The following is a 27,018-nucleotide window of genomic DNA, read 5'->3' as shown; positions in this document are numbered from 1 at the left end:
GTATTGAGACATTTATGCTGTCATATGCCTGCTTTAATAACTGTGATCTCTCTGCTCCATGCCTCCCCCCCCCCACTTTTCAATGCTACTGATTATCTGCAGGGCCAAACTACAAATGGTTGACTGACCACCAGTGAGATCCTGAACATTTTCTGCTCAACATTCCCACTGGATATAATGGATCCTACACAGACCCATTGAAGGCAATGAGCATGCCTAAGTTAGGTGCATCAATGCATCTGAGAAATAAATTAGCTGGATACAACCCATTTACAGCACATGGTTCCATGCCACAGGAATCTTGGGAACCATAGGGTGCTGGAGAACTATGTTTCCCAGGATTCGTTGAGGGGGAAACATGTGCTTTAAGGGCAGGTCATCGTTAGACATTTAAAGCACATTAAATGTGCATAACTCTCCCCAAAGAATCCTGGGAACCCTAGCTTGCATAGGCTGCTGGGAACTGTGGTTCTGCACAGGGAAAATCTGCAATTCCCAGTACTTTTCGGTGGGGAAGTCATGTGATTTAAATGTACAGTACAGGTACAGCAGGTGGGGGGGGGAACCCCTCAGTCCCTCTGAGAAGCGTAGCACGGCCTGTTCCGTCGCACTGGTCGCTGAGCCTAGGGGGCACCTCAAGTTGTTGCAACTATGACAACTGAGCAGAATGGAAGGCAAGAGGTGTGGAGGGTGTGTGTGCCGAATTTGAAAGACCAGGTGTTGCTGAACTATAACTCTCACCTGCTCCAACAAGCCAGGAGTGGTGGGAGTTGTAGTTCAGCAACATCTGGCGGGCCAAAGCTTCACCACACCTGGTGTGTGTGTGTGTGTGTGTGTGTGTGTGTGTGTGTAGCAGGCACGTCCAACAGGTAGATCGTGATCTACTGGTAGATCACTGGACATCTGTGGTAGATCACCGGTAGATCACTGACTCCCCCCAAAGAAGCTCAACAACTCTGTCTGCCCTATGAAAAGCTTAACATTATTGCCCTGCACCCCCAAAAAACGGGGCTTTCCTCCTCCCTAAAAAAAACCTTTGACCTGAACTCCTAAAAAACGGGGCTTTCCTTCCTAATAAAAGCTCAACCCCCCCCCAAAAAAAACCAGGGCTTTCCTTCCTAAAAAAGAGCTCAACAACTTTGACCCAAAAAAAGTTGGTAGATCACTGCTAGTTTTTAAATCTGTGAGTAGATCGCAGTCTCTTGGGAGTTGGCCACCCCGATGTATAGGATCGCACGGGGGCGTCGGATAGCGCCACCCTCACCTGGAGATAACAGAACTCTCTTGTGCGTGCGCTGCGCCTTTAATATTTACGGTTCTCCTCCCCGCTGGAAGTACAGTGCCGCCAACACCAAGCCGGGCTCCTCTGCAGTGGCTTTTCTTCCTCTTAGGATGGATGAATTGAAGATGTAAGCCTGCCCGCCCGCCTAGCTGGGGGTGTCTCCTGGTCAACCGTGAGGGAGAGGAAAAGGAGCCACCTCCTGCCGTTTGGGGGGGGGAAAGAGCCAGGATTTGCCCCACACCCAGGAAATCTCTCCTGCCAAGGACCCCTTCCCAGGGTAATAATATTATTGCAGGAGACCTTCTTATGGCTACTAGGGCTTTACGCGCTAGAGCTTCCCAACTAAGTCCATACTCAGGAGGGAGACCCGCTGAAGTCAATGGACGGAAGCTGGGCGTGAGGGGCCAGGGCTTTCAATGGGCCTACTCTTGAGTAGAAGCTTGGTCGGAGGCACAACCCACGGATCTCCTTTTCTCGCCCATTGCATCGCTCAGGAAGCGAGCGGCGGGGAGAAAGGGGTACTGAATCTCACCCAAAGGTGTACATCTCCAGGCCTTCTAAAACTGAGAGGTTTGGTTGAGTGAAAACGAAATAACGTTTGCAAAAGGAAATAAAACGTGTACGGAGGGACTACCCTGCTTGGGATCTCTTATAATAATTGTGTGGATGGTTTATTATCGCAGCAAACCCCATTCTGTCTTCCGAACACCCTGTGATTATTCATTATTTCTTACTATTCCTGCATAGAAATAAGTATAATTAGTGTCACCACTCGCTGTCATTCCCTCACTTCCAAAATTAAAATTTAATTTTGGGGCATAAATGCACAGTTTACCTGGGAGTAGATGCCATTGAACTGGGTGAGTCCTACACCTGAGTAACTGCGCTTAGCACTGCACTGTTAGAAAGTTTTTATTTTACTTTTTGAAGTGGCGTTTTGGCAAAGCTATGAGTTAGCGTACAACCAGGGTAATAAACCGATATTAAAAGTATCTCACACATATCTGCCTGTCTAGATATGATAATATCTGGGGGTTTGTGCAAGAAAACCACTGGTATTTTCCTTTTTTGAATGAGGGGAAATCCTGTGGACCTCTTTCACTTGCTGTGGCAAAGATCTTTGCTTTTATAGCAGAATGGTGAAATGGTTTTGTCAACAACATGCTTCATCCAAACTCAGCAGAGGGGCGAGCAGCCTGGAAGGCAGAGATGATGTTTTTCCTTCAAGTAAATAATTGGTTTATAACAGGGATGCAGCGAAAGTTAGCAGTGCAGGTGGCTCTCCTGCAACAATATCTTCAGAGATTTTAAATAGGATATAGCTCATGAGATGAGGGTCGTGGGTTTTAGCCCCACGTTGGGCAGAATATTCCTGTGTTGCAGGGGGTTGGACTAGATGACCCTCTTGGTCCCTTCCAACCCTACAATTCTGTGCTTCTCTGTGTCTTATGTCATGAATGCCGAAAAGAAACATGCAGCCAGTGGCGTAGCGTGGGTTGTCAGCAGCCGGGGCAAGGCAAGTAATTTGCGCCCCCTAACCCGTGGATTTGCGCCCCCTAACCCTAACCCCCAGATGTTGCGCCCGGTGCGGCCGCCCCCCCCTGCACCCCCCACGCTACGCCACTGCATGCAGCAAAGTTTGAAAAAAGTGTGCTTGTAATGCAATAATAAATGCAGATGGAAGCCTGTGCCCTTTGTATCTGAAGTATTCAGATTTATCCAAAAATCACAGCCAAACTTCAAAGATGAATTCCCCAAATACTGGAACCCAAACAATCCCTGTGTGCCAGTGAGCAGCTTTGCATTTTTATTGTTTGCACTCCAAGCCAAGGCCTGGTTACTCCAAAGTAAGTCCCACAGATTTCAGTGGAATTTACTTCCATGTAAGCACACCTGGCCATTGCACACCACAAGAGGTGTGAGGTAGAATTCTATTTAACTGCACCAACTGTCTCCTTTTAAACTGAAACATTCTGAAGCCACGTGATGCAAAAGCAGTTCTCTGTTGCAGCAGCCTATGGGGAGAAGAGACTTATTGGCATATGTAATACGATTGGCTACCTTTTACACCAGATTCTTTATTGGAAGATGCTCATGACCACTTTGGTCTATGGTCCCAGGAGTATAAGAAGCGGTTGTTATTACCTTGGGGTGACTAAGAGAGATTTATTTATTTATAACAAAATTTACATATCGCTTGATTGTAAGAAAACCTCTGTGTGGTTTTCAAAAAAAACAACAACAGCCACGTTGGGGGTTAGTAATGACTACCGTTCACCAACCCACCCTCTTCCCATTAAGTAAAACGAAAGCAAAATACAGCCCCACATCTGATATATTTTGTTTATTTCATACAATGATTTCCACCCAAGACCTCAAGGGGTATATATGCTTACCTCCTTTTTATCCTTGCGACAACCCTGCGAGGTTGGAGAGGCTGAGAGATCATTGTTGCTCCTTCACTCCCTTACCAGGGTGGCAATGGGTGGCGTGACTGAGAAGCCGCTCTACATAATGAATGAACTAGGCTATGGGTTCCTTCTATGCCCTTTCAAGCATCCTTTTTAGTGCTCATTCATGATTATTTGGGTTCCTAATGTGTGAAGAACATGTTGCAGAAAACACCAAAAATTTAATGCTTGATTTTATCTAGATCTTGCCAGATTGAACGCAATCTAAAAAAGAGACCTGTGCCATGTAGGAACTCATTCCAAACACCTAACTGGACGGCACAGCATTTACACAATTAGCAATTGAGATAGTGACTTTTTGAAGTAAATTTCAGGCAAGGGAGCCCTGATCTGCATTGGGACCCTGCTGCTGGGCGGGGGGGGGGGGGGGTAGGGGCGCAGAGGGGCTTTAAACCTTTGCTTCTTGCAAATGTTCAAACCTTTAAACCTTTGTCTCTGGTTGGAAATGAAGCAGTATGGCCACCCCAAACTTTTTGCAAGTGTGGATTGTATCAAAAACAGAAGTGTGTATGACCGCCCCCCCCCCCGGTTAATAGCACTGTGAACACAAATGATCATGAATGTGTGATAAAAAGGCATGGGGCGAGGCCATAGATACTGAGGCAAAACAACTACATATATGGACCTTATTCATGAACTGACTAGAGAATGAACTGATCCACTGGGTCTTCTGCTTTTTTTGTTGAACTTTATGAGACTTCTGTTGAAATCTACAATTTGATGCGATGAATAGTATACCTTATTTATTCAAAAGTACAGCCGGTTATGTCTTGTGTGTTTATTGATTATTGCATAGGTACAGAGGATATATATATATATATATATATATATATATATATATATATATATGTATGTAGTTCCTTAAATAAGAACCAGACTGAGAAACATGGAAATCTTAGAATTAAAGAATTGTAGAGTTGCAAGGGACCACGAGGATCATCTTGTCCAATCCCCTGCAGCGCAGGAATCTTAAACCCATGGTGCTTTGATTAAGAATCTTATGCTCTGCCAATGGCGCTGTTATTCCTGTAGCAACAGCAGCAACAAAATTGGTCTTTGTGCTCTTTCAACAGGTTATGAGAAGGAGATACTGTTGCTCCCACCTTGGTGGAGTTTTGTAATACCAGATCCGGTGGATCCCTGACCACCCCCTTAGTGCGCAATGGAGAAATCTCAGCAGAAAGACCAAAAAAACCCCAAATCCTCTAAACAAGATGCCCAGCCTGCTGAACAGAAACTTGACACCGGTAACAGAGGGCTGAAGAAAGTGAGCAACAAGACAGTGATAACAGGAGGTGCTGGCTATTTTGGCTTTACCCTTGGCCGTGCCCTTGCCAAATCAGGAACCAGTGTGATTCTCTATGACATTAACCAACCCCTCTGGGAAATTCCAAAAGGAGTAGTACTCGTACAGGTATTTATCATTTATTATTATGATCGTAACACCCCACTTTTCTTTTCCATAAGCAACATATCGTGTAGAGAGAGATTATTATCTGCTGTCAGGTGTAAGGCAGGTAAAGTGTGGTTGTGGGGAAAGGGTTTGCAAGCACCAGTGATCAGTGGCACCCCGCTGCAATGGGGGTGGGTGGGGTAGGTGACTATGATCTCTGCAAGATCGGGGGTGGGGTGTCCAATCCTGCCTGTTTTGAACTTTCCAAGGACCAGGAAAACCCTCATTTAAAGGGGGGAAGTTCCAGGACAACACCATGGGATGGGAAGGGCAACCTGTGGCCATCCCTATATTAATGAGACAGGCAAGTGCAAATCCAGAGTTCTCCAGTATGGACAAACACTCTCTCTTTCTGCACAGATACCCATTGGATTTGCTTTGCAGTTCTTCCATCAAAGGGGTGGATGGTGTGTGAGGCCTCCTCCATCTCTTATGATGGCATGATTTGCACAGTATGTCTCCTGACCCTTTGCAATGACAGAGAAGATCTGCATGATCAAAGAACTGGGTCCTTGCCCTCTCTTCCCTGTTGCTGGTGGTCTTAGAGTGTGTATCTTGGCTTCCCAGCATCCTTTGTTGTCTGTTGCCTGGGGGAAAAACATTGCTGACCCCCCCCCCCCCGCAGCCACCACTCAGGAGTATGTGATCTCTGTGTTCTAGGCAGACGTGAGGCACTATGACCCGCTTTATGCAGCCTGCGAAGGGGCGGACTGTGTCATTCACGCAGCCGCGTACGGAATGACAGGATTGGAACAAGTGAGTTGGCTTCTCTTCGTCTTGAGTTTCTGCAAGGAATCAACCCCTTTCATGTGGCCTTTCCAGATTGTGTTGAACAGATTTTCAGAAAATTTCCCGCTGTCCTAAATCAAACGGAGATCTATTGGTAGTTTTTTCCCAGGGCCTGTCCCTTTCAGAAAGGAAAATAAAACACACTAGACTCTCAGCCAAAGAAGCCCTGAATGGATACAGACTGTCTGGGATAGCTCAGTCTGTAGAGCATGAGACTCTTAATCTCAGGGCCGTGGGTCCAAACCCCACATTTGGCAAAGGAATCCTGCACTAGAGGGGGTTGGACTAGCTGACCCTCTGTCAAGGAGCTGTCAGGCGAGCACAGGTCATCCAAAAGTCAGGAAAGAACTTGAGACACAGAATGCAATTAGCTTTTAATTCACAGAAAGGAAGCAACACAGCAGCGTCCCTCTGGCTTGTCTCACCTAGCTCCTTCCCCTCTCACTCCAGATCCCTCCCAAGCAGATGTAAAATGCGGCAAGGGGGTGGGCTCCTCCTCTGGGCCTGTCTGGCCCGCTGCCGAGCAGCGTGTAGGACTCTCCTCAAGTGGGGAGTCTGGGGAGGAGAGCCAGTTTCTTGGCAGCAGAGGCAGCCTTGGACTCTTCTCTCTCTGAGTCTGCACTCGTGCTGAGACTCTCAGCACCTAGCGCTGTCTTGGAAGACCTGCCTTCTCCTGACACCACACACACACACACACACACACACACACACCGATCACTCAACCCTCCTGCATCTAGCATCTCCCAGCTCGACACTCCTGCACACTGGCCCCCTGTGTCCCACCACCACTGTCCTGGGTCTAAGTTGTCATCTTCTGTGTCCTCCCTGGAGGGGTCTCTTGCATAGGCGGCGCCCAACACTCTTCCTCATCCGACCAGACCCTGACACCCTCATGGTCCCTTCCAATTCTATGAAGCTTTGAAAAAAGATGCCTGAGTGATGCTGAATTAGATCACATTCTCTTAAGCAAAGGCAACAGTAAGAATATGTACATTTTTTAAGAAGAGAAATGTTTTATTTTCAGTAAACAATGTCCTGAGAGGGGTGCATAAGTAAATTATCATTTGTTATTCCACATCCACTTTTGGCCCCACCTAGAAACATGTGACCTCTGGAGGACTATAAAAGGTTCCCTGTGCTGGATTTCACCCAAGACTAACTAGTGGTTCTCCAGGGTCTTGGGCAAAAACACTTTCCCATCACTTGTGGTCTGAACCTTCTAATTGAAGATGCAAGGGAACGTACCTGGGACCTTCGGCAGGTACACAGCCTCTGAGCAATAGCCCTTCTTGACTGCTTTTTTCAGATGATTTTATTTTATTTTATTTTATTTTTGCGAAATTCAACTTTTACAAGCTGGCCTTCTTGCCGCCTACGGAGCAAGCCAGGCCAATTCTCCAGAGACCAAAACAAGCTAAAGCAATTCATTTTGCTTTGATTGCAGCAGCTGGTGCAACATTAAACCTCTTCCTGCTTTTCCTAGATGCACAAGAGACATATTCGGTCTGTCAATGTCGGAGGAACCAGTGTCGTCATTGAAGGTGCGTACAGCCTCAGTGCTTTGTTTTGGATGAGTCCAGGCTGAGGGCTGTTGATGGTCGGCTTGTTTACATACCACATCTCCCACAAATAAATCTGTGCTCAAAAGCAGTTCGCACAAAAGCCAGTCTAAATACGATAAAGAATAATAATGGTAATTTATTATTTATATGCTGTCCATCTGACTGGGTTGCCCCAGCCACTCTAGGCAGCTTCCAACACATTAAAACATAGTAAGACATAAGACATTCAAAACTTCCCTAAACAGGGCTGCCTTCAGATGTCTTCTAAAAGTCAGATAGTTGTTTATTTCCTTGACATTTGATGGGAGGGTGTTCCATAGGGTGGGCGCCACTACCCAGAAGGCCCTCTGCTTGGTTCCCTGTTACCTCACTTCTCACTATGAGGGAACCGCCAGAAGGCCCTCGGAGCTGGACCTCAGTGTCCGGGTTAAATGATGGTGGTGGAGACACTCCTTCAGGTATACAGGGCCAAAGCAGTCTAAGGTTTTAAACCTTGAATTGTGCTCAGAAAAGTACTGGGAACTAATGTAGATCCTTCAGGACTGCTGTTATAGGGTCCCGGCAACTGCTCCCAGTCATCAGTCTGGCAGCTGCATTTTGTCTTAGTTGTGGTTTCTGAGTCATCTTCAAAGGTAGCCCCACGTAGAGCGCATTGCAGTAGTCCAAGTGGGAGCTAACTAGAGCATGTACTACCGTGGCAAGACAGTATGTTGTCAGGTAGAGTCTCAGCCTGGGTACCAGATGGAGCTGGTAGACAGCTGCCCTGGACAAAGAACACAATAAGACAAATAACATCACTGCATAATAATGCAACCCCCCCTCCAAGAATCAACAATTAATAATTAATTAAGCAAGGATAAACATTTAAGAAGTAAGTATACAGCTTACTAATAGTTCAGGCTAAAGTATTTATTAAGCAATTCCCTTCTGCAGGCTCCTAGGGCTGGAGGGTGGAGCGAAACCAATCACCCCCTGATAGCAACCCCAGAGTCTCCCCCCCCCCCACGGTTCTTTCTCTAGAAAGAGCTCCCTTTTGAAGGCTCCTAGGAACACAGCTGGCGCTGTGGGTTAAACCACAGAGCCTAGGACTTGCCGATCAGAAGGTCGGCGGTTCGAATCCCCGCGATGGGGTGAGCTCCCGTTGCTCAGTCCCTGCTCCTGCCAACCTAGCAGTTCAAAAGCACCTCAAAGTGCAAGTAGATAAATAGGTACCGCTCCGGCGGGAAGGTAAACGGCGTTTCCGTGCGCTGCTCTGGTTTGCCAGAAGCGGCTTAGTCATGCTGGCCACATGACCCGGAAGCTGTACGCCGGTTCCCTCGGCCAATAAAACGAGATGAGCGCCGCAACCCCAGAGTCGGCCATGACTGGACCTAATGGTCAGGGGTCCCTTTACCTTTACCTAGGGCTGGAGGATGCTGTAATGTGAGCTGGGGCAGAATCATTTGTTGGCTGCTGTTGCTCGCAGCCATCCTGAGATATCAGCCCTTTCCCTCAGGAAAGCAGGTTTCCATTTGCCTCCTTCCCTCAACGAAGTGCTTTGTGTTTCCTATGTCTCTGCAGTCTGCAAGCGGCGAAGCGTCCCCAGGCTGGTCTACACAAGCAGCATCAACGTGGTGTTTGGCGGGCAAACCCTTATTGACGCCGACGAGCAGAGTGTGCCTTATTTTCCTTTAGCAAAGGTATTGGGGTTGCTCCCCTTTTTAGCATTTGGTTGCAACCGATGGTGTGGGGGGCAAGAGAGAGGAGGGCCGAGTTGTTTTTTAAAATGACCTCCCCACAACACAAGGGAAATTATGTGTTGTTGTTTTTTCAGCCTGTGGCTTTGGATCCAAAGTGTAGGGGTGGATCTGAAGAACTGGCGGAGGCTGGTCTATTAGCCCTCAGTGTGCCCTCACCCCCACCCCCACCTCCCTGCCTTCTTGCTTAGAAGCTCATAGATAAACTATGGTACTTTAGGGGCTGTGATGGCCACTAACTTGGGTGGCTTTAAAAGGATTAGACTGTGATGGCCTGGGACTCGGGCTCGGACTCGGAACCAGAGGAGACTCAGTCTGCACTGGATCATTGCCTCAGACATCATCTGAACCAAGTCTGGGGCTTGATCCTGCCCTGGCTCCAGATGCGGGGATGACTTCATTGCCTTCAGCTGTGCCATCACTTACAGCTGCTCCCCTGGGACAGGGGAGGCTGAGGCGGCCCCTGGGTCTAGTAACCCACTGACGTCTCCCAAGCTGCAGAGACTAAGGTCTGAGAGAAGGAGAGACCTGAGTACTCGCAGGAGGAGCGCTCGCCTTTGGGCGAAACAGGGAGGTGAGTCGCTGGGGGATCAGGACCGGCCGCTACACAGACAAAGATAAAAGGTTGCCGGACCCCCGCCCCAGGTTGCGGGGAGCAATATTGCTGTATGCTAGATCCTGTCGGAGATCCTGTACCTGTCCTTGCCTGGTTTCCTGCCTCGTGTCCTGCCTTGGCCCTGTCGGACTGTCTCCCAGCGGAACCTTCGGATTCTGGACCGGACCTGGACCACGTTTCACGGGTTACCCCCGGGCCCAGCACATAGACAAATTCCCAGAGTACCAGGCTATCAAGGACTACTAGCCATAACAGCTCTGCTCTGCCTCCACGGTCAGAGGCAGCAGTGCTTCTGAATACCATTTGCTGGAAACCAGAGGAGGGGAGAGGGCTCTTGTTCTTGGGTCCTGCTTGTAAGTTTCCCACAAGCATCTGGTTGGCCAGCGTGAGAACAGGATGCTGGACTAGATGGGCCCTTGGCCTGATCCTGAAGCTCTTAGAACCAGTCGTAGTGTGCCCCTGCCTGTCTGTCGTTGGGTTTGGCTACTGCTAGTCTCCTTGCCTTCTGTCCTACCAGCCCTAGTGGGCACTTGCCTCTTTTTCCAGTGGTGTATGATGGGCTGCCAGTGCCCAGGGACACATGGAGGGGTTGGTTGGATGGGAGGGAAATGGATGCTTGTGCATCCAGCTGCTTAAAAGCGTCCGCAATCACTCAAGAGATGGCAGCCACAGATATAAGGAAAAAGAGCTCTTCCATTGTCTGGAGAGGTCGCTTCGCAGTTTGCATGGAGAAGCCGTTTTCAACGGAGCCCAGTGATAGGAGCGTGCAGCTGGACTGAGGGTGTTGAAAGTGTCCAGGGAAGCAATTTTGCACCCAGGGCAACCACCCCTGGTTCTTGCTCCTGCTATTTCATCTCTAGACTTAGGTTACCACTTGAGACCCTTGGGCACGCTGGAATTAAGAAGAGCCCTATTTTTCTCTCCGTATGATCCCTGTAGGGTTACACCCCATGCTTTGGGGAAACTGAATCACATCTTCTCACAGGTCTGTTAGGAGTAAGATACATGGAATTATTTTCACATGACATCACTTTCCCTACTGGTGTCCCATACTCCTGTAGGGCAGACTGACCTCCTCCCCACATTATTTTCACTCTTTTTAATAAATAAATGCTATTACAGTCTTGGTTAAATCCTAAGGGAGAAAGTGTTCCCCAGATTCAGGCAGAAATAAACCCCTTCCATCCATCTTCTAAATTGGCACATAGAGGTGTTCTATGTGGTCCTCCTGCAATTGTGGAAGACCCTCTGCTGGGGATTTACCCATAACCCCATGGTAAGACTTGGAGCTGTGATTAAAATCGCATTATATGGGCTGTTCTTTGGCACCAGGGATGTAGATGGTGACTGACTGAGTGGGAGAAAAACATATTACCTGTTCAAGCAGATCTGTTGGCTTCCAGTGTGGTGTAGTGGTTGAGTGCGGTAGATTCGTAATCTGGTGAACCGGGTTCGCTTCCCCGCTCCTCCACATGCAGCTGCTGGGTGACCTTGGGCCAGTCACACTTCTCTGAAGTCTCTCAGCCCCACTCACCTCACGGAGTGTTTGTTGTGGGGGAGGAAGGGAAAGGAGAATGTTAGCCGCTTTGAGACTCCTTCGGGTAGTGATAAAGCGGGATATCAAATCCAAACTCTTCAAATCCAAACTCTTCTATTTGCTAAATAATCCAAACTAATTAATTTGATTTCTTTTTAGCAAATGAACGAGTATTCCAGAACCAAATCAATTGCAGAACAGATGGTTCTAGGAGCAGATGGAGTGTCTTTACCAGGTACTTTTCTGTGATCTTAGCTTGTGGCAACCTTGGGGGGGGGGGAAATGATTTTATTGTATCTTTCGTGACCCCCAGAGTTGAGCAGCTATTAAGGTTCAGACTCAAGTGGCTCCACCTATGAAGTTATTCCAGGTTCACAGCTCTGGCCCTGCTCTTGGAGACTGAGAGACCGCAGAGCCTGGGCTTGGCAGGCAGGAGTCCGCAGAGGACACTCCCATACCACCAGGGCCTGTAGGCTCAGAGCCAGGACCTCCGTGGACACCTGCCCTTGAACCTGAAGAAGCCAGTGCCTCCCATTGCACCTCACTGGTCCAGCAGCACAGGGAGATATGCTCACCTTCAGGATAGAAGGTTGCCCCTTTAAGACTCCAAAGCTATCTATCAGAGGAGCCTAGAAGCAGGTAGGAGGAGGAGTCGGGAGATGCTGAAACCTGTGGCCTCTCTTGTCCCATGTGGTCCAGCATCAGCCCTAAACATGGCAGTTTCTTCAATTGACATGTCCGGAATCAGCCAACGGCTTCTTGTCCTGTTTCCTAGGAGGTGGCAAGCTGCACACCTGTGCTCTTCGACCGCCCGGCATCTATGGGCCGGAAGAACAAAGGCATTTCCCCCGGATAGCTGTACGTATTGTGACTTGCTCAGAACACTCTTCTGTGAATGTGGGGGGAAACACTACCATATGAACCTACCCGGACCCTGAGATCATCTTCTGAGGCCCTCCTTTGTGTGCCTCCTCCTCGAGAGGTCCGGAGGGTGGCAACACGGGAAAGGGCCTTCTCTGCAGTGGCTCCGCATCTGTGGAATGTTCTCCCCAGGGAAGTTCACTTGGCGCCTTCATTGTACACCTTTAGGCGCCAGGCAAAAACATTCCTTTTTAACCAGGCCTTTGGTTGATCGGATTTACATCTTATGCCCTTTTAAAATGTGGGGGGTTTTGGGGGGAGGGGCTATTGGGTTGTTGTTTTTATTTTTATTAGGTATTTTGTGGCTTTATATATTGATTTTATTCTGTGAACCGCCCTGAAGCCCCCGGGTATAGGGCGATATATAAATTCAATAAATAATAATAATAATTCCATCAGTTACAGTTAGGTACCAGAGAAAACAAGCCACGCAAGGAAAGGTTGGAACAGTTGGATATGTTTGGCCTGGAGGCGAGAAGACCGAGGGTGGGCTGGGGGCAATGATAGCCATCCTCGAACACAAGAAGGGTTGGCAGATTGAGAAAAGCAAAGACATGCCCTGGGTTTACTCTGCTTGGAATACAGTGGTACCTCGGGTTACATATGCTTCAGGTTACATACGCTTCAAGTTACAGACTCCGCTAGCCCAGAAATAGTGCTTCAGGTTAAGAACTTTGCTTCAGGATGAGAACAGAAATTGTGCTCCGGCAGCGCGGCAGCAGCAGGAGGCCCCATTAGCTAAAGTGGTGCTTCAGGTTGAGAACAGTTTCAGGTTAAGTACGGACCTCTGGAACGAATTAAGTACTTAACCTGAGGTGCCACTGTACCTGAATAGGGCTTGCTTTAAAAGTCTCCTGTTCTTCAGCTCAGGAGAGCCAGTGTCAATTCTGCATCACATCTAGTTTGCCCCTCAATTGTAACTGGCAACGTTATGCTTCAATCATACCTTCCAACAGTTGAATATTCAAAGAGGGATGTTTGTCTTCACATTTGGGGGACCAGAGACCCGGATGAACTGGGTTCATGTCAAGAATCTCGTGCAAGCTCACATCCTCGCCATGGACGCTCTCACTCCTGAGAAGAACTACATAGCTGTAAGTATATCATTACACGTGCTCCAGTTTTTCAGTTGCTGAACCTTCTGGGGATGTGCAGAGCGTTTCCTTGGCGTGAGGCACCTGGAGGGCTGTGGCATTTTCGGGATAATTGATTTACTAAGCAGCTTTTCGACAGACGTTGCTCAGTAATGCTAAGAAACCCACAAAAACACCAGTGTGGTTTTGAAATCAGTGGTTAACATCAGTGCAGCGCCAAAAGATTCAAGTCCACCATCTTGATTCAAAATGGCTTCCAGGTGTATCCAAACATGATGATGATGATGGTGGTGGTGGTAATTTATTATTTATACCCCGCCCATCTGTTTGGGTTTCCCCAGCCACTCTGGGCGGCTTCCAACAAAATATTAAAATACAATAGTCCGTCAAACATTAAAAGCTTCCCTAGATAAAAACCTGTTCCTTGCTGTCATGCAAAATTTGGCTATAGTATCTTGGGAGGTGTCCAACTCCCTAGAAAACAGATGTTCCAATATATATATTAAGTTTACTATATGGCTCACTTCTATAACTAATTTCCCCCATGAACTTTCCCTGACCCTGAGGTCATAATCTGAGATTCTTCTCTGTAGCCCACCTCCAAGGAAGGTCTGAAGCGTGGAGATAAGAGAGCAGGACCTTTCTATAGCATCCCACCATTTATGGAATGCTCTCCCAAGGGAGGCCCACCTGGATCCACCCTTGCCCTCATTTTGGTGTCAGGCAAAGCACAGGCATTTGAATAGCACCAGTGAAATGACGTTGCACTGTGAAATCTGTTTTTGACATGTTTTGCCTGAGATTATTGTTGCATTTATACTTTGACTATATATCAAACCATCAGGGTTTTTTTATTGTTTTGTTTTGTTGGGCAATAAATTTAATGCACCTAAACCTTCAGAGCTTCCAGGAAATCATACAGTTCTCAGTTGAGCACAAAAGGTGTCCAGGTAGGTTATTTTCCTTCCTAAGGCTGCAGGCAAACCGTACATGTTTGTGGTTTCCCCCCAGCAAACATGGGTGAATGACTCCAGCAACATCTGGGTGGCTACGTTGCCAATGTGTGCCTTGCTTGATCATTGGCTATGCTGGAGAGTTTAATGTCCAACAATGTTTGTATGGCCACAAGTTGCCCATGTCTATTCTGATCTCTTTCCCCTGTGTTCTTTGTAGGCTGGCCAGGCATATTTCATCAACGATGGCGAGAAGGTCAACCTAATTGAGTGGTTAACCCCACTGGTGAGTGCAAGAGCTGTTTGTTATAGACACAATTGTGCTCTAAAACCGCTTAAGCTTATTGGCTGTGGTGGTTGTGATGGATGGGAGTTCGAGTCCAGTATCATCTGTTGGGCTTCAGTTTCTCTGTTTCTTTTTTAATGTGCCTCAAGTCTCATTTGGCCTGATGTGATGCAATAATTACCGTATTTTTCGCCCCATAGGACGCACTTTTCCCACTCCAAAAATGAAGGGGAAAAGTGTGTGCGTCCTATGGGGTGAATGTAGGCTTTCGCTGAAGCCTGGAGAGCGAGAGGCATCGGTGCGCACCGACCCCTCTCGCTCTCCAGGCTTCAGGAAGCTATCCACAAGCCTTGCAAGCCCGGCGGGAGTTCCTGCGGGCTCCCAAGGCTTGCTGGCAGCAGCCTGCAGCCCCGGCGAGTGTCTGCAAGCCTTGCGCGCCCGGCAGGAGCTCCGCGCGCTCCGGGCTCCGCGTGCTTCCGCGTGCTTCCGCGTGGAGGGCTCCGTGTGCTTCGGGCGGCAAGCTGCCGCTCCAAGTTTTGCGCGCCCGGCGGGAGCTCCTGCCTGGCGCGCAAGGCTTGGGGCGGCAGCCTGTTGCCCGAAGCACAGGGAGCCCTCCGGAGGGCTCCCCGTGCTTCGGGCGAGTGTCTGCAAGCCTTGTGCGCCTGGCGGGAGGTCCCGCCGAGCGTGCGAGGCTTGGGGCGGCAGCCTGCAGCCCGAAGCACGTGAAGCCCTCCGGAGGGTGCCCCGTGCTTCGGGCAGGCGTGTGTAAGGCTTGGGGCGGCAGCCGCGGCTGGGGGGGGCGGGGGAATAATTTTTTTTTATTCATTCCCCACCCCATAAAACGAGGTGCGTCCTATGGGCCGGTGCGCCCTATAGGACGAAAAATACGGTAATAAAGGCAGCTGTATAGTGTTGGGGGGGAGGGGAATCAGGTGAATATGGGGAGAGGACCCCCTTACAAACCATAGATGACTATGTATAATGCAAACCTTTGCTGAGTATTTTACCAGTGAAAATTTCCAGACACAGAAGTTTTTTTTGTAAGAAATTCAATAACAGGAGTTGTAATTTGTTTTGGTCTTCATTTGACTGTGATTTTAACCTTCTCTGTATTTTAAATTATGGTTGTAATCTGTTTTATCTTTTTCGTAAACCGCTTTGAGGTTTTCCTACAATCGAACGGTACAGAAATGTTATGGAATAGATAGATGGATAAATGAACAGCTGCATTCAAAGCTGTCTGGTTTCAGTATTTCAATGTTTCTTTCAGTTTAAAGGACTGGGTTGCAGCAAGCCATGGATACGTGTTCCTGTTCTTTTTGCTTATTTTTCAGGTAAAATATTTCCAGTTGTTTGCTCAACAGTTGTTTGGGGTTTGCTTGTTTTTACAGTAGTTCAGACAAAACCTTGGGTTTGCACTCGGTGTGAATCAGGAATTTTATCTTGCAACAAACCATGGCTTGAGAAGCTGGCTTGTTGAACCGGCCATTGTGGTAAACCATAATGCTTAAACTGAGAAGTTTGGAAGCAGAAGCTAAACTTTGCAGAAATCCTTCTCCCAATCACAAAAGATCTGCGTTTCTGAAGCTTGACAGCCATTGCTTAGTGTTATGTGCAAATGAGCCTATTGCACTATATCGGCGCCCATCTCAACTGAGACCTGAGGGGGCAGAAGTTAATGTTTTTCAACCCTGATGTTGTTCCATAAAAAATAGCATTCTCCATGCACACACACCCCTGGCCACAACTGCATTGCCTTGTGTGAAGGATGGGAAAAAGTTTCTGTGGGGAAGTTCACTCCTATGCAGGTGTTGAGGAGGAGAGGAATTTTGATCAGACAACTGTCTGAAACCCAAATGTTACAAATATTTAATTTAATGTATAATTTAACCCAACCTTTTTGGAGCTCCGGGCACAGAGAATCTGATTAAGGAGACAAATAACAACCCTGATACCAGAGAACAGTTTAATTGCAGCTCTTTTTAGCAATATAAACAAATAAGTTGCTAAAGCTAGACTCAAGAAATGCAGTCAGGGCTCAGCAGCAGAACGTGTTATTTGCGTGAGGAATGACCCTGGGTTCAATCCCTGGTATCTGCAGGCAGATTTTGGAAATATGTCTGTCTGAATGGAGCATTGCTGCCTGCCTGTCCTGAGCTAGACAGACCCAAGCATTTGACTCACAGCTTTGTGCATGCGCTGCTATTTCAAGTGACCATTGTATTTATCAAGTGCTTTTTTTTTCTTTGTACAGCTGTGGCAATGGAACACTTCCACAACCTGTTAATGCCCATTGTTGAAATCACACCTTTGGTCACCAGAAATGAGGTAATGCATGCCTACGTTATTACGTACTGGGTTTGTTTCATAGAATCAGGAGTGTAGAGTTGGAAGAGACCATAGTGTCATCTAGTCCAACCCCCTGAAATGCAGGAATCTTTTGCCCAATGTGTGGCTCAACCCTACAATACTCAGATTAAGAGTCTCATGCTCTACTGACTGAGCCATTTGTTATAGTAACGTATACTCTACCCTTCAAGCAAATTACCAGGGCAGATTACAAAAGCACAAGAAAACTAACTTAAAACTAACTTAAAAACATACCAAAAGCCATTGTAGTGCAGAGGGAGCTTTGGAATCTGGCTGGCTGGCTTTTGTCCCGCACAAAGAGCCCATTTTACAGGTGGAGAAATCTCCCAGGTCACGTCCCAACATTCTAACCATTACGCCACACTTCTCTCCCCTTCTAATTTTTCTTTCGTCTTTACTCTGTTGATACTCTTGGCTTGCATTACATACGTCTGATGTTCTTAATGGTATTATGAATTGGCATGCTACCATATACATTTTTGTTGTTGTTTATGTGGGCAGGAATTCTAAAATAAACTATTGTGCTTTTCAAAAAGAGGGTTCAGCAGAGTCGTGGGTGAGAAAGCTATCAGTGGCTACATATCACAATAGCTATGTCCATAGCTGTCAACTTACAGATTTGAAAATAAGGGACCAGCAGCCTCGAAAATAAGGGATCAGCAGCCAAAATAAGGGATCAACAATTACTTTTATAAAATACCTATTTTGTCGCATGCAAATGGCTTTAGATACCTATTAGGTCCATCATATAGCATATATTCAACACAAAAAAACAGCAACAATTTGTTGTTGACAAAGCAAGCTGGACATAGAAAGGGCCCCATTACCTTCAGTAGCTTATTTAAGAGACATCGTCAATAAGGGACAGCAGCGGGACATGGCGCTGGAATAAGGGACGGTCCCGCCAAATAAGGGACGCTTGACAGCTATGGCTATGTCCTGCCTCCATTGGATGCCTCTTAATATCACCTGCTGGGAGTTGCAAGTGGGGAGAGGGTGTTGTTCTCAGCTCCTGCTTCTGGGCTTCCCATAGGTATCTGGTTGCCCACGGTGAGAACTGGATGCCAAGACTAGGTCGGCCTTTGACCTGATACAGCCGGTGCCTTCTTAAGTTCTTAGGAAAAACATCATTTTAAGTGTGCGATGGAAACGATGATGGGATGAAGGGAATTGTGGTGCAGGGGCATCTGGAGGGCACTGAATCTGGGAAGCCCACCCCAGACCAGGTACCCTCCATTGTCGTTTGCTCTCATGTTGTTTCAAAACAGTTTTTAAAAGAAAGCCAACTCCTTTGCTTTCGCTTCGCAGGTGTACAACATTGCTTACACGAACACGTTCAAAATAGATAAAGCCCGGCAACAGCTCGGCTACGCCCCAAAAAAGTACTTGTTTGCAGACTGCGTGGATCATTTTTTGAAAACCAGGCCCCACAAGAAGAATTATTTCATGCTGAAAAGCTTCGTGGTGATAGCCCTGTTCATCGCCCTGATCATCCTGGCAGTTTACCGTCAAGAAGTTTGGGAATTTGTTCACAAGAACTGGGGAAAGTATCGGCATCTTGTCGTGCAATAAACCAGCCGTTCTCAGGCACAGGGTCGGCCGGGGGAACATTGCCCTTGGATCGCATGGTCTGTTTTTCTTAGCTCTAAAGTAGTAGGCAGGCAGGTACATTAAGAGGAATAAGAAACATACAAATCGTCCTGCGGTGGCTAACGAACAGAAAGCCAAAATGGCCACCGAAAATCACACTCAGGAGACTCGCGCAAGGGGAGAGGGTGTCGTTTTTATATCAGCGGCGTCTGCGTTCAGTTGGTTCCTCGTCTTTCGTCAAACTGGAGAAGAGAGGGGGGCTTTCAAAGGCTGCGTACAAATAATCCTGCACAGGCACATCAGGACAGCCTCTTGCCTCTCCAGGTCACGACGAGAAACGAGGCCCACGAAGGTGAGAAAGTGATCCAGGAGAGCAGTGCCAACAGCGAACCATTTTGCACGGCACCGGATGTCTCTCGCCAACTTTGCAGCACGAGCTGAAAATAAAAGCACGCCTGAAAACCTGCCTGTGTTTTTCTGAAGGCCAAAGTGGACAAAACTGGTCTGTGGAAAAGCAGGTCCACTGGCCTCGCCATGTTTTCATATAATACGTGGTTGGAGAAGGCGGTGGTCTGTCCTTTACATGTGAATAAGCACACTTGAGGGCAGGGGAAGGTTTCTCTGTGTTGTTTGAAAAGGGATGGGGCCTTCGAAATGCCTTCGAAATGTCATTGGACTACAACTTCCATTGGCCCTGTGATGTAGTGAATTGAGCAAAAGGGAAGGCGGGGGGGGGGGGGGCAGGCCGAATTTTGGCCTTGCCCAAGGTGAAATTTGAAAGACCAAAGAAAATCCTGCTGTCCCTAGGTGAGCTCAAATTCAGTGGGGTTTACTTCCAAGTAGGGAGGGAAAGAAATTCGGTTTGGTTTACATTCAGAGATGGATTTATCAAAATCACCCTTTCCGAAGCAATACAAAATTCATGCATTGTATTCAGGGAAACCGATTGCAAAAATGTGTGGCTTAGTCAAAAACCCACATAGGAACAAAAAGCGGTATTTTTAGGAGAAATTTGCACTGAAACCCTTAAATGTTTTGGTTTTTTTTAATTAAATAAGAAATTGCTTTAGAAATAAGGGGAACTGAAGATTGGGGAAATGGGCAATGGAGGGAATCGAAAGTGACAACCGAAATGGGCATGTCGTTCCATTCCTACATGGTTTTGCAGTTCGTGTTATGTTTAGTTCACCGTCTTTCGCTTTTCTCCCCATTGAAAGCGCGTGGTTTTTGTCTAGGCAATGAATGGGCTGGTATGCATGTCAGGCCTGTTTTAGAACAGCGAGAGCTGCCAGACAGAACAGTATTTTCAGTCCCCGGGGGGAAACGACGAAATAAAAAGCGAGGTATAAAGGGAATTTCACCCGGCCGCCTTGGGAATGTGAGTCTCCCAGCTGCATTCCTTAAGGGCATTGCAGAGATCGCAATTGCATTGCAAACGGCAGCTCATCACGATCCCGAAACCCGGGATTTTGGAGAGCAGCAAAATCTTTCAAGATCACCTTTCCAATCAACGGGGAGCAAATTACCGAGATTTCGGGTGGAAGAGAGAGAAGGGAAAAAAATAAAAAATATGTATCTTGGCAGCGGTGGGATTCGAACCCACGCCATCGAAATGACTGGAGCCTAAATCCAGCGCCTTAGACCACTCGGCCACGCTACCGCCCGATTGCAGAGAGGCTCTGAACGGCATATAAGGGACGTCGGGAAATTCTTGCAGAGCTATTTCCGGCTTGCTTGCTTTTTTTTTCCCCTTCCCCGTTCATTGCAAAAGGAAAGGAGCTTCGCAGCAAATATTCCCCTGCAATTCTCTGTTGCTCGCCGCCGCCCTTACTGCCAGATAAGATGGTTTCCCCGCTGCTCCGAGCAGAAAAGCAAAAAAAAAAAAAAAAGGAACCACCGTGCAGACTCATTGCACTGCCAGGCTGTGGATTTATTTAAATAAGTGAGCAAGGAAATAAAATGCGAGCTCTCCGACACGGTTTGCTCCCTGCTCCGAAAGTGTATATATATATATTTTTAAAAATGGGTCTGGAGATTAGGATTGCTCTGCGTTAACTGCGCCCTGGAAGGCAACCCCAAACGCCCAAAAATACAGTAAATAATGGCGTCCCTCGCACCGAACTGCAAACGTGGACCTGATTATATTGCAAGGGTTGCTGTTGTTGCACATTGTGGGCACGGGGTGGCGCTGGTGCTCCAGCATTTTCCTCCCGGGTCGCAGAGTTAAGAGAAAAACGTCCACTAGAGACTATCCTTTGCTTCATCCTATTTTCTTGCCCTAGTTAGTTAACTTGCCACAAGTCCCAGAAGCTTTCATGCTGTTTTCTAAAGGAAGCTGGCCGTGTGTAGATAAAGTGGGAACCAAGGAAAGGACAGTGCTGCTTTTATTCCCCCCACACACCCTCTTCTTCAAATATGCATGCAAGCGTATTGCAGTTTGCATTTGCTCCCATACAAATGAGTGGGTCTTTATTCTTTCCCCCCCTCCAAATAAAATTTTTCCTGGGGTGGATGAGGGTGAGCAATTGAGGCTATATGTCATGGGTAGGCAAACTAAAGCCCAGGGGCCAGATCCGGCCCAATCGCCTTCAAAATCAGCATGTTTTTACATGAAATGCATCTCTGGGTTATTTGTGGGGCCTGCCTGGTGTTTTTACATGAGTAGATAGAATGTGTGCTTTTATTTAAAATGCATCTCTGGGTTATTTGTGGGGCATAGGAATTCGTTCATTCCCCCCCCCAAAAAAAATATATATATATATAGTTCGGCCCCCCACAAGGTCAGTGGACCGGCCCTTCTGAAAAGGTTTCCTGATCCCGGCTATACGTCCAGATAATAACAGTTGTACTAGCATGTATGAATAAATTGTTGGTTTGCTACAGTCACAGACCAACAGGATTAAATGCACAATCAAAACCATCTATCTCCTTAAAACAGTTTAAAACAGATATATGAAAATATGCTCACTTGATCTTTCTTAAATGAAACCGGCAAGACAAAATTATCCTCATCTGCACTGAAGTCATAAACTTATTTAATTGTTTATTTATGGCAAACCTTAAGCAAAACAACACTGATCTACAGAAGAATAATATATTCCTGGGAGATTTCTTAATGGGGGAGAATCAGCACATTATACACCAAAAGCACTTATAACCAAAAAAACTGTAGCGTTGGAAGGTCCTGAGGGTCATCTAGTCCAAACCCCTGCAATGCTGGAATTGCAGCTAAACAATTCCTGATAGATGATGGCTATTCAACTTCTGTTTAAAAACCTCCAGTGAAACCCTTGTACCCACAATAAAATACTTCTGGGAACTGTAGACTTTCTGGGTGCTGGAAATTGTAGCTTTGGGGAGAAGTAAACTACAGTTCCCTAGGATTCTTTGGGAGGGAATGTGTTTTAGGGACATGGTCAACAGACTATTGCTCCACATCTGAAGCTAATTTGCTCCCTCAAATAATTCCGGGCGCTGTTGTTTGTTAAGGGTTGGTGAGGGGGAAAACTACAGTTCCCAGAATTCTTTGAAAGAACTTGCTCTGAATGTGCTTTAAAGGTGTGGTGTATACACAACAACAGATAGGAAACGGACATTAGCTAATCAGAAAAGAGTGAGGGTGATAAAGAAAGAATATGACAGTTTAACTGGCAGATAGGGCCTGGCTAGCAAAAGAGCAAGAGGTGCTTAGGGGTCTGTCTGGTAGAATAAAGCTGTTTATTATTTCCTGAGGAAAATGACCTAGAAAGGGGCTAGAGGCAAATTAACAGCAGATAGCCATTCTATTATTATTATTATTATTATTATTATTATTAATCTATTTTTCCCTGACGGACTCAAAGCGGCTAGGAAGCAATAGATTTAACAGCAGCCATTCAGTTGTGGGGTATTATAAGTGAAGCTCTTGTTTAAACCCGAAACAGTGTTTCTGACAGAAAACGACCATGCATTCATGAAACTATTTATAGTCCGCTATCTCATGAAGAATATCAAAGCGGTTTACAACAAAAGCACACGAAAACTGCACAGTAAAAAAAAAAAGTCTGAAAGTGTGTGTGGTGGGGAGAACCCACATGAGTCAACCATTGTGGAAAATCCTGGCTACACCCCTGCTGTGAGGTAGGCTAGGCTAAGCTACAGTGACTGCCCCAAGGTTTCCCAAGCAAACATCACAGCCCAGCAGGGATTTGAACCAGGCCCAAGTCCAGCACTCTAACCATTATGCCAGACTGTAGAATCCCCGGTTTTTTGGTTGCTACTGACAGGGTGTGGCGACCAGGGCTGCAACCAATGCCGGATTTATGTATAAACTAAAAAAGCTATAGCTTAGGGCCCCACTCTCTGTTAGAATTCCTGCTCCATGATTTTAGTCATGGTATTGTTGTCTTTCACATGACGGTACAGTGGTACCTCGGGTTAAGTACTTAATTCGTTCCGGAGGTCTGTTCTTAACCTGAAACTGTTCTTAACCTGAAGCACCACTTTATCTAATGGGGCCTCCCGCTGCTGCCGCGCCGCCGGAACACAATTTCTGTTCTCATCCTGAAGCAAAGTTCTTAACCTGAAGCACTATTTCTGGGTTAGCGGAGTCTGTAACCTGAAGCGTATGTAACCTGAAGCATATGTAACCTGAGGTACCGCTGTATATGTTTTGACCCCACAGAGTGGGAAGTGATGGAGACAGGATGTTTGTGTTACTGTGTCCTTTGTTCTTTTTCTCTTTGCTGTCTGATGCTAGAGAGAGAGGGAACCATGTTGCAGTGCTCCGTGTGTGTTTATATGTAAATTAAGTAGATTAGCCAAAATGCTGAGTTGCTGAGGTCTGTCACGTGAACTGTGCAGACTCTGAAGATCCCTAAGTGTGCCGGTGTCTGTTGGCATCGATCACTGTGATGTTCGGGCTGAAGAAAGCTTATGAAGCTCCTGATCGACCAGGAGGGAGGGAACATGCCAGTCGGGCATGTGTCTCTGCCCGGGTCCTACTCGAGTGTAGGCTGAACTCCTGACACTCTCTTGGGAGCCCCCCAAAAAAATTTAAAGGGGGAAAAACTGGATGTACATTTCCAAAATATAAGATAAAAAAACAAATAAAATAAAACCTACATACAGCAACAGTGTTTTGTGTTGTGTAGGCTCCTATGATGTAATTAGGTCCATAAATTACTATATAGCATACAGTATATTCAACCCACAAAAACATTTGTTGTTGACAAAGGACAGCTGGACATATAAAGGGCCCCATTAACTTCAGTAGCTTAGGGCCTCATCAAACCTAAATCCGGCCCTGGCTGCAACCACCCTAGACTGTGCTGCCCTGCTACCCAGCTCCCAGCTCCAGGCACCTCGTCTCACGCTTTAAACACGCGCTCGATGCGCTTTAAACCCGGTCTTCATGCGGACGCCCCGAAGCCCCGCCTGGCTCTGCTTCTGGGCTTGGAGAGCCGCCTTTTCCCTCCCTCCCTCCTGCTCCAGCTCCTCCTCCTGCTCCAGCCCGGGGTGAGAACGAGGCGTGCCGTCGGATCCCTGGCTGCGTAGGGAGAGTTCAGCAGGGAGGCTGCAGGCGCCGCGCTCCGGAACGTGCTCGGTGCGCCCCAGTCCCGTCCCCGGGGGAAGCAGCAGCAGCAGCCGGCGCGCGCGGCTCTTGCACGTCGCCTCTGCTCCTGGCCCGCTTGCAAAAGCCTGGCCCGCCTCTCTGCAGGCGACTAGCTGGGCCGTCCTTCTGCAGAAAAGAGAGCGAGAGGGGTTGGCGAGGTGGAAAGCAAGCAGGAACCTCTCTTATTTTGCAAAGGTGTGGATCTGCGTGGAAAGGTAGGCCCCGGGCATGCAATTGCTCCTGCCGTTTGTTTGGGGCGGGCAAAGCAAGGAAAAGCATTGGCATTGGCCTCGTGTGTATTTGTGTGGGTTTAGGTCAGCTTGGGTGCATAGGGGACGCTTGTGTTTGCAAGGCCGCCTTAGCTGCCTTTGCAGACGGCCCCAAGCTCTGGCTATCGGCAATCGTGGCAGCCCGAGGAGGTTTCTCTTCCTGCCCCTCCTTAGGAGCGGCTAGATGCAAGCAGCGCCCGGGCTGACCCTCCTGCCATCCTCCCCTCCCGCCTTCTTTCGCTGACACGTCTGAATTCGAGAGCTTTCCTGGGAGCGTCCGCGCTGCTGACCTCCGTGCTGGCGACTGGGGTGTAGGTAGGGTTACATCAACACACAAGTGGGCTCTGTGGGAGTTGCGAGCGGCCGTGTGGACAGAAACAACCGTCTATTGTGTTCCTGGCTGCACAGTGGGCATTTTGTTTTATTTGCCTCTCGTGATTCGTTTCTGTCAATCATCGAAATCAGGAAGGGTTTGGTGAGTTTGCGCATGTGTGTGTTGGGTTTTTTTAATTTTCTAAAAACCAAGATCGTGATCAGCTAGTGAGTGTTTTTATGAACCGATCTCCAAATGCATTGTCATTTAATGAGAACAGATTGCGCGGGGGGGGGGGGAAGGACAGCTCCTCCAGAGTATCTGTTGGTTGAATATGTCTCCTGATTTGTTTGCAGGGAGGTTAGACGAAGTTGGCTGTTTGTTGAGCGTTTGTCCTCATCTGTTTGCGGGGAGGTCTGATGACAATGCATCAAGCCTTATCCCACGCTTTCCAGTGAACCTAAGAAGCTGCCTTCTACTGAGTCAGAAAATTGATCCATCTAGTTCAGTATTATCTCCACTGGCAGGCAAGGGAATACCCCTAGCTCTCTTTATCCTGATCTTTTGGGGAAGCTGATTTCTCTTGTAGGAGATCTCCAATTTTAATTGCACAATTCAAATTTGCTGCAAAGCAGTGGCATAGCGTGGGGGGTGCAGGGGGGGCCGGGCGCAACATCTGGGGGTTAGGGAAATCCACGGGTTAGGGGGCGCAAATCCATGGTTTAGGGGGCGCAAATTACTTGCCTTGCCCCGGGTGCTGATAACCCACGCTACGCCACTGCTGCAAAGTGAATGAATTGCACCCGAAAATAGCAAGAGTTTGGAAACACCTTTGGTTGCGTGTGTCCTTCTGTAGAGTTGTTGGGTTCTTTTTCCCCTTTGGATCTGTCAGGACACCATATTTGGGTGGGGGAAGGAATTCTGTCCCCGATTAGACCGCAATCCTATGCACAACAACTCAGAAGTAGGACCCATCAAATTAGGAATTAGTTATATGATTGCCACTTTCCAGCAGAATCCTAGGCATGGCTACTTAAAAACAAGTCCCGGTGTGTTCAGTAGGGCTTAGTCCCAGGTAAGTGTGAGCAGGATTACAGCCTTAGTTACTTTGTTTTGAAATTAATATACTGTATACTGATTTATTCAGCTATGGTTGACTGGTGATCCTCGACTATTTGTTCTGTTTAAAGGAAGAGATTTTATTTTGTGGCAGAGAATGTGCTTTGCATATGGAAGGTCCCAGGATTTTACCCTCAGCCTTTCTAGGTAGGAATGGGAGTGAGCCTGGACAGTTGTGGGCAATTGGTTTAGACAGCACCGAGTTAGATGCACCAGTCTTCGGATTTGGTACCCTGGACTGATCTGTGAGGAAAGCTGATACTTTTCTTCAGGGATGGTCCCAGTTCTCACGTATCACCAAACCATGGCTAAGCGTGAACCGGTGAGTGTGTGTTATCTACACTACCTGTAGATAAGCCATGGTTTGGTATAGTGTTGTATCCAGACCTGGGCTTGTGGGTTGTCTCGCTCCCAACAAACCACGAACTCTGACCAAGATTTGTTCTTGGGGGAGACAAACCATGAGCCTGGGTTTGGATGTAATCATAAGCCAAACTATGGCTGAGCTCCACGTAATGCAGCAACAGCATCACCGGGGGGGGGGGGGGTGTAGCAGGCAGGATTTCCCCCAAATACGTGGGCATTATCCCTCGTTCACACCTGACCATGTGTTGCGTTTTTGCTTCATGTGAACAGGGCTATGGACTCTCTGTTTCCCCTTCACTCTGTAACATCTGTGTTAAAACCGCTGTGATGTTGACAGACCCTAGCTGTAGCTGCGGGAGGCAGTGGAAGACAGAAGTGCCTGGCGTGCTCTAGTCCATGGGGTCATGAAGAGTCGGACACGACTAAACGACTAAACAACAACAACAAGCTGTAGCTGCAGCAGATTAGGAAAAGGCTGAGCAGGCAGAAAGTCATTTTGTTCAAGATTCAGCTATCCCAGTGTAAATGCTCCCAAAAGACAGGGCGTTCGGTGCCTAAATGATGGGTAGCATTCTGCTAGGGTGCTTTGCAATAAGGAAGCAGCCATTATCTTTTAAGGAATGATTCCCTTCATGCTGCTATTTTCCAAAAGTGCCGTGTTGTGAAGCCTTGTCTTCTAGGACAGACACTAACCAGCT

General features: G+C 47.5%; 2 protein-coding genes across 7 annotated transcripts in view; both read left to right on the top strand.

Moving 5' to 3' along the window:
- Positions 1-1,283: 1,283 nt before the first annotated feature.
- On the top strand, positions 1,284-19,122 carry SDR42E2 (short chain dehydrogenase/reductase family 42E, member 2). 3 transcript variants are annotated; one of them, XM_079953912.1, is made up of 12 exons: positions 1,284-1,409; positions 4,827-5,167; positions 5,867-5,962; positions 7,479-7,536; positions 9,118-9,236; positions 11,606-11,681; positions 12,222-12,304; positions 13,324-13,461; positions 14,635-14,700; positions 15,971-16,034; positions 16,955-17,028; positions 18,379-19,122. In XM_079953912.1, the coding sequence occupies exons 2-12, from the start codon at positions 4,916-4,918 to the stop codon at positions 18,640-18,642; spliced, it is 1,290 nt and encodes a 429-aa protein (XP_079810038.1). In that variant the 5' UTR covers positions 1,284-1,409; positions 4,827-4,915; the 3' UTR covers positions 18,643-19,122. The 3 variants fall into 3 exon arrangements, with proteins under 3 accessions (XP_079810038.1, XP_079810037.1, XP_079810039.1); XM_079953911.1 differs by having other exon boundaries at positions 1,318-1,559; XM_079953913.1 differs by lacking the exon at positions 1,284-1,409 and adding an exon at positions 3,341-3,433.
- Positions 19,123-24,147: 5,025 nt separating this feature from the next.
- The window catches only part of EEF2K (eukaryotic elongation factor 2 kinase), a 49,043-nt gene continuing 46,172 nt past the window's right edge, over positions 24,148-27,018 (top strand). For 3 of the 4 annotated variants that reach the window (XM_079953784.1, XM_079953786.1, XM_079953783.1), the window contains exon 1: positions 24,148-24,468. The gene's annotated coding sequence lies outside the window, so the exon portion shown is untranslated. The remainder of the gene's footprint in view (positions 24,469-27,018) is intronic. The other variant, XM_079953785.1, reaches the window with a different exon arrangement.

The sequence above is a fragment of the Podarcis cretensis genome, assembly GCF_951804945.1.
Source record: "Podarcis cretensis genome assembly, chromosome: 14".
Lineage (NCBI taxonomy): Eukaryota > Metazoa > Chordata > Lepidosauria > Squamata > Lacertidae > Podarcis > Podarcis cretensis.
Note: the sequence above shows the minus strand (reverse complement) of the source record. Positions and strands in the feature narration are given on the sequence as shown.

What these genes read in the sequence shown, in the direction of transcription:
- SDR42E2 (XM_079953912.1), top strand. Translation starts at nt 4,916, where the DNA reads ATGGAGAAATCTCAGCAGAAAGACCAAAAAAACCCCAAATCCTCTAAA. An exon ending in GAATGACAGGATTGGAACAA is followed by an intron (nt 5,963 to 7,478) that starts GTGAGTTGGCTT and finishes TGCTTTTCCTAG; the next exon opens with ATGCACAAGAGACATATTCG. An exon ending in CTGAGAAGAACTACATAGCT is followed by an intron (nt 13,462 to 14,634) that starts GTAAGTATATCA and finishes TGTTCTTTGTAG; the next exon opens with GCTGGCCAGGCATATTTCAT.